Raw genomic sequence first — 7,500 nt, forward strand, 5'->3', positions numbered from 1 at the left:
GAAAGGAAGAAAGTATATCTAACGTTAATTGATTATTGAACAACAGAATATATCTTGAACATTATGAACATGTTTTGAAGACATTTATTTGAACATTGTGAACATGTTTTGAAACACATTTACACAATAAAACCATTATTTGATTATTGAAGAACAGAATATTTTTTGAACATTATGAACACATTATGAAGACACATTTAATTAAACATTGTGAACATGTTTTGAAGACACATTTACACAATAAAACCATTAAGAATACAAAAAAAATATCTAATACAATAATCATTCTTAGTAAATAAATTTTCTCTTCACTACCAAACTATGTGGATTAATATTTACTTAAGGAGTTAGGAAATAACAAAATTATTGCAATTTTTGCTTTCAAAGTGAACAAAATTATTGCAATTTTTGCTTTCAAAGTGAACAAAATTATTCTAATTTTTGCTTTTAAAGTGAACAAAATTATTGCAATTTTTGCTTTCAAAGTAGACAAAATTATTGCAATTTATGCTTTAAAGTGAACAGAATTATTGCAATGAATGCTTTAAAGTGAACAAAATTATTGAAATTTTTTATTTCAAAGTGAACAAAATTATTGCAATTTATGCTTTAAAGTGAATAAAATTATTGCAATGTATGCTTTCAAAGTGACTTTCAAAGTGAGCAAAATTTTTTGCAAATTTTTGCTTTCAAAGTGAACAAAATCTTTGCAATTTTTGCTTTCAAAGTGAACAAAATTATTGCAAGTTATGCTTTAAAGTGAACAAAATTATTGCAAAGTATGCTTTCAAAGTGAACAAAATTTTTCCAATTTTGCTTTCAAAGTGTAAAAAATGATTGCGATTTATGCTTTCAAAGTGAACAAAATTTTTGCAATTTTTGTTTTCAAATTGAACAAAAGTGACAAAACAAGATCAAAATCGCTACCTGAAGCATGGTAGCTGAAAACTGCTGTTCCATCTGAAAAAGAATCAGGAGTCAAGAACATTTTTAAGCATAAGAATAACCTGGTATTTCCTCTGATAGAAATTCCTCAATCAGAAATGCAGAAAAGGAAATATATTTTTCAGTATGTTTCATTATGTAGAAATTATATGAGAATAACATTATTATAAACAAATATAGAATAGGGCCAGTGGCTATTAAATTCAAGACATAGGTTTTACGAAGCAATGAAATAGTATAGGAATTACGACCCTTAACGTACAAGTATAAGCATACGGAAAATACATCCCTATAGGTAACGTCTCTGGCCAGTGTCTGCAGGACTGGGGTTCCAGTCCTGCTCAAACTCATTAGTTCCTTTAGTATCTGCAACCTCACCAACCTTGTGAGTTAAGGATGGGGGTTTTGGGGAAGCCTATAGGTTTACCTGCCGAGTCATCAACAGCCATTACCTAGCCCTCCCTGGTCCTAGCTTGGGTGGAGAGGGGGCTTGGGCGCTGATGATATGTATATATAGTCAATCTCTAGGGTATTGTCACTGTCCCTTGTCTCTGCCATTCATGAGTGGCCTTTAAACCTTGAAAAGTACTGGAATCCACCAGATGAAAGGCTGACTTAACATCACTGGATTCTTTGCACTCTAAAGTATCCCTTTAGATGAAAACGCCAGTGGTGTTTTTTTTTTTTTTTTTTTTTTTTCTCTCTCAAAACACTGCCCTCTGCTTTGTGGGATGCATAATCCTTGTATGCGTATTGTTTTCTTATTTTAGGAAGTTATAAACACACCACTTGTTGTTTGCAGCAAAATCTTTCTATATGATGAATTCGTTTCCACATTTAACTAGACTGCGTTTATGAGGATGATCTTTTTGACGACAGGATACAGAAATTCAATGAAATTACATTAATCTCGATTTTCCCTCCTCTTCTCTGTATAGTTCATCGCTCTCTGTTGCATGTACAGATATTTTTTGGGTCAATGGCCTCGAGAGCCTAGGTAAATTTACATGAGATTTGCTAAAATTCATTTGAGTGAGTGGTATCCTATTTATACATTTCGTGTGACATTCCTATTCTTAATGAGGTGTTATTCTATGAAGCTAGATTCAATAATATTCTTTTCATGATTTTATTAAAGTAACAATAAATTTCCCAAGTATGAAAAAAAAAATTGAACTGTTATCCTGTCCTATATCATGAACTTTTATGATCCTCTATTATCATTCCCTAAAATCTTTTGAGTCATCCCAATCAGAAGAGTGTCACTAGATTTACATGGAGTGTAAAAGATTTATTCAATGCCCCATTAGAAAATAGTAATTTGGCAGTTAAAGTTCCATGCAAGGAAAACAATTAAATGACAAATTTACAAATTACAAATTGCTCATGCTGCTAAAGAATGGATTTCATCAAATCCCATCTAATTCTTTCGAGTATTTTTATATTGGTCATTTTGGAAAATTACTGGAAAAATAAATAAAAATTAAAAAAATTATGATATATGTAATGGATAACAATACGCTTTTTTATCATGTTAAGGAAAACAGTAGTGTTATTAATTAATGTACGATAATAGTCTACCATTAAAAGGAACATTATTGAATCCAGATTCAAAAGAGATTTAGTTACAATACGAATATCAGTTTTGGAGTGGCTAATCTGGATGCAGTTCATTTTGAAGACAAATTAAAACTTTCAGATTTTGAGAACCAGACGTTGATGGGTGGATGAAGACTTGAACAATCATAACATTATTATTATTATTATTATTATTATTATTATTATTATTATTATTATTATTATTATTATTATTATTGTGAGCTAAGCTACAACCGAGTTGGAAAAGTAGGGTGCTATAAGCCAAAGGGCTCCAACAGGGAAAAATAGCCCAGTGAGGAAAAGAAACAAGTAAATAATTTTCAAAAGAAGTAATTAACCATTTAAATAAAATATTTCAAGAAGAGTAACAACATTAATAGAGATATTTCGTATATAAATGATAAAACTTAAAAAACAAAAGGAAGCGAAGTAAGGTAGAATACTGTGCATGAGCGTACCCCCAACAAGAGAACTCGTCTCTTATTATAAAATTGACATGTGTCCTTGATAAGATCCGAGTCACTGGTACAACACAAGTGTTCTCATGTTCCTTTTTTTTTTTTTTTTTTTTCAAAAATTGATGAAAGCTTTTCATACTCATACCTTAGCGTGTAGAATATAATATTGCATTACTTAGTATCTCTTCCTCGTGAAGATCTTTTGAAAATATAAAATGGGAAACTGGTTGTGATAATTTAATTCTATTTAAGGTTGTTTGCTTATATAGATAGATAGATAGATAGATAAATAGATAGACATGTATGCAATCCTCTTTTCCTTTTCCTGTGTCGAAATTATGGTGGATTTCAAGTCAGAGGTCGAAGGTTTGAGTCTCGATAAATTTGAAGTTCCTAAGGGGGCTGCTGGAGGGGTTAGAGTGAAGTTGTCTATTCCAGGGATGAAGATCTGGTTTGGTAACCTCCTCCCTTGTCTGGTGACCTCTTCCCTTGTGCCAAATCTGAGTAATCAGAAGGCTTTCAGACGAATTGATCGAAGAACAACTACAATATTAAAAGGTGGTTATGAAAAGTCAGTTCATGGAAAATGCAAGATAGAAAATCTGCGAGATTTCGAGGCTCTATTGTGAAAGCAATGCGAGCTTGAATGTGAAATGGAGCCATGTAATGACATGGAAGATTTACACGAGAGTAATTGTTGTGAAGATATTGTTACGGCTTCTTACTGGAAGCTTGGAGTGGCCAGAGATCCTTGCTTCAAAGTATTATGTATTGAGTGGATAGTTAATACTGGACGAGAGATGGAATAGAATTTCCAGAAAATAGCTGTTGTTGATTATGCTGATATTTTTCTGATATTATACTGTAGCTAATCACAAATTTACATTTATTTGTGCTTGTATATGGATCACCGTATACTAAATGCATAACTGTGTCATATTATAGTGTATATAGACGCATACACACTCAGACGTGTATTCATTTATACATATTCTGTTTTTATAATGAACAAACATGTACAAAGCTTCCTGTTATTATTTTATGTTGTTGTAGGTTCTGTGAAGTGGAAGCAAATCGTAATATGTGCTGAACGAATCTTGCTGATATTACTGTTTATATTAAACAGACCTTCCGGACATCGCAATAAGTTATACTTTGAAAATTGATTCTGGTGTTTTATGCCTGAAGACAACCATACATCTTAATCGATGACATCCTAACATGTTCCCAAACAACATGTATTCGAGTTTCGGTTTTCGAATTTTGCAGAAGAATTTCAATTTATTGCAGATGAGTTGGAGATTGTAGTCTATAGCAAATATGTCCAAAATTTATCCGTTACAGTTAGTAGCCTTAAGGAAAATTTATGAAATCGTTGCAACATTGTTTTAGCTTAAGCAAGGGGGGACGAAGTTGTTGCAGAATAATTTTAGCTTAAGGAAATAGTACGAAATTGTTACATGAATTCTTTTGCCTTAAGAAAATTATACAAAATTGTTGCCAAATATTTTCAACTTGCCAAAAGGGATTTGAAATTTTACTGATGTAATTTAATTATAAGGCTGGTGGGTTGAAGAGGATATAGATATTCTTAGTTTTTGGGTGTAAGGATTCTAAATGCTTCCAAGATAACTAGAACGTTTCCCAAAAGCATTGAAAATTTGACATTTGTGACCTACACGATCTGCCACGCTGTCCAGTAATTAGACTAGCAAATAGGATACATTTACTCGGTTGTTGTTGTTGTTGTTGTTGCTGTTGTTGTTGTTGTTATAAGCCTATCCGCAATCACTAGGCTTCTATTAGGGGATACAACCTAGTATGGTAAAAGAATCGGAGAAGTAAATAATAGAACACTAAAGAAAAAGGCTAAAATAATAAGAATGACATATAAACACGAATATATACAAAGAAAAATAGTAGCGATAGGTTGGAAATAAAGATCAAAGATGAACAAAAAAGATGAGGAAAGACCAACCATTTGGAAAAAACGACAAAGTATCATTGTTTGCAATATCTTATCGAATATAGATTTAAAAAGAAAATGGTGGGGTCCAGAGGAAGGGGCAAGATACTTGAACTCTCTAAGTGTCGCTTATACGTGCCTAAATGTATTCGTCATCTTATCTTTGAGCAGTACCATGGATTATTTAAAACCTCATTAAAATTATCTTTGCAATGCAAAGCAGACAAGTATTGAATTTTTTTTTCTCTATTTCCTACAAAATTCATCCAATCAATCGCTCGGAGTGACGTTCCGTCAATCACTCGGACAGTTTGCGTTCATGAAATCTCAAAGTGACGAATTGATTAACGTTCCCGCTCGTTAGTAGCTTTCAGAAAGGTCTCGGATATCAGCAACAAGATCTTTGTCTTAAGATAACGGTTTTCTTAGAAAGATACGTGCTTACAAATTCCTGTTTAAAGGTTTAAAGGCCGCTTATGAATGGCAGAGGTAAGGGACAGTGCCATTGCCCTATCGAGTAGGACAATGCCCTAGAGACTGATTGTATATATATGATCAGCGCCCAAGCCCCCTCTCCACCCAATGGACCAAGGAGGGCCTGGCAATGGCTGTTGATGACTAAGCAGATAGACCTATAAGCTCCCCCCCCCATCCATTGCTGACAAGGATGGTAAGGTTGGAGCGACCAAAGGAACTAACAAGTTTGAGCGGGACTCGAACCCCAGTCTGGCGTTCACCAGTCAGGGATTGTTACTGCATCGGCCATCACAACCCCAAAATTGTTTGTCTAGACAAGAGAATAGTGCATTGCACTGTCACACAGTGTCATAGAGACTGATCATACATAGGTGGGATGACTTCCCAAGATCCTACTCTACCTAGGCTTGGACCAGGACGGGCCAGGGAATGGCTGCTGAGTCGCTAAGTGGACCTACTCCCTGTTCCAAGCGCGCCATTACCTATCGCACAATAATTATTAATTAAAACGGTAGGGTGAATCAAATTACATTTTAGCAATAGAATGTTTAGAATTGGTAAGCAAAACGATGATTTGTATTTATTCATCGAAATCGTTATTGGATCAAACGAAAAACTCGTGAACATGGTATCTTAAACTAGTATAAGCTGTATTTTTTCAGAGCTGATTAGACATTAGCAAGTCACACCATTTTAAGCGATATATTTAATTCATTAAAGTTTTTATTTGGTCAAACCTGGACGAAATTTTGGCAAGGCGGGCACGGGCTCTTGCTCACTTGCAGCCCGTAGTGAAGAAGGAACATTCGAAACTGGCCGATCTTGTACTTTTCATCAGGATAATATTCCTTTAGCTTAAAAACCTTGGGAAATATTTGAAATATCACTTATGCATGTAACGATCAAACTAGAGAAGTTTAAAAAGTGATTAACTGCGATAACTTTGGTACTTTAATCTGACTTTAATCATCTTAGATTACTTATCTTCCAGAATCTGTCACTATTTGTCAGAGATGTCGGTGTTGGGATATTCCTTTAGGAATGAAAAACATCAAGTTCACAGTCTCTTATTGAAAGTGGGAACAGCTATGACAATAACATTATACTACCTCCATTCAGTTTGCCATTTATTTCTTATAACTACGAGGTAGGATCTGTTTCTTATCATGGAGTTCCAGTATTTAGCTTTGAGACATACCTTGCTTTCTCCATTTTGGGTTTTACGCTAAAATCTGTTTTAATTATACACTATTAGTTATTTTATAAGGTTGTTGTTTTCTATTCTGGGATTTTTTTCCTGTATTGTGTAAACAGTCCTTATTTCAAAATTTTTCCTCAGCCAGGGATGCAAATGATAATAATAGTAATAGAAATAAAAGAAAAACATTTTATAATAACAAACATAAGAAGAAAACATTAGCATTGCCAAGGGCAATTTTCATATCTCCTCGCTCATACTGTTCATTTTATTCAATCAAAATGTTGTCTCGTTTATTTTAGCTGTTAAACCAATTTGATATTCAAATCACCCATAACTAGATCATTAACATGACTAACCTCTCGGCAAAGTGATAGAAAAACAAATGAATTGTTTTTACTTTTAAGGCAAAATGTCTCAGACAGAAATGCTGGAGGGTATCATTTCTGCAGCATTCATGATTCTATGGTATTTTCGTTTCCTTTTCATAATCGCTTGTTTAGCTTGGTTAGAAGCTATATGTCTTAGATATTGACGAGTTTACGATACGAATGAGACGCAAAAATGTTATACTTGTCATGTGAGTGTGTGTGTGTATATATATATATATATATATATATATATATATATATATATATATATATATATATATATATATATATATATATATATATATATATATATATATATACACACACACACACACATTGAAAAGGCAGAAGAATGTGACATATTCAAGCCCAGTCCCAGCTTGTATTGCAAAACTCACAAAGTTTGCTTAGTTTCACTAACGTATGTTAAGGATTTAAGCCACTGAAAAACAACAACAACAACAACCACAACAACAACAACAACAA

At 33.3% G+C, this 7,500-nt stretch overlaps 1 protein-coding gene across 2 annotated transcripts in view; it reads right to left on the bottom strand.

Moving 5' to 3' along the window:
• The window catches only part of LOC137634648 (homeotic protein distal-less-like), a 167,611-nt gene that overhangs the window by 136,592 nt on the left and 23,519 nt on the right, over window positions 1-7,500 (bottom strand). The window contains exon 2 of one of the 2 annotated variants that reach the window (XM_068367123.1): window positions 928-960. The exons of the other annotated variant lie outside the window; for it this stretch is intronic. Within the exon in view, the coding sequence (XP_068223224.1) occupies window positions 928-960 (33 nt within the window). The remainder of the gene's footprint in view (window positions 1-927; window positions 961-7,500) is intronic. 2 annotated transcript variants of the gene reach the window in all.

Source organism: Palaemon carinicauda, chromosome 45, assembly GCF_036898095.1.
Source record: "Palaemon carinicauda isolate YSFRI2023 chromosome 45, ASM3689809v2, whole genome shotgun sequence".
Lineage (NCBI taxonomy): Eukaryota > Metazoa > Arthropoda > Malacostraca > Decapoda > Palaemonidae > Palaemon > Palaemon carinicauda.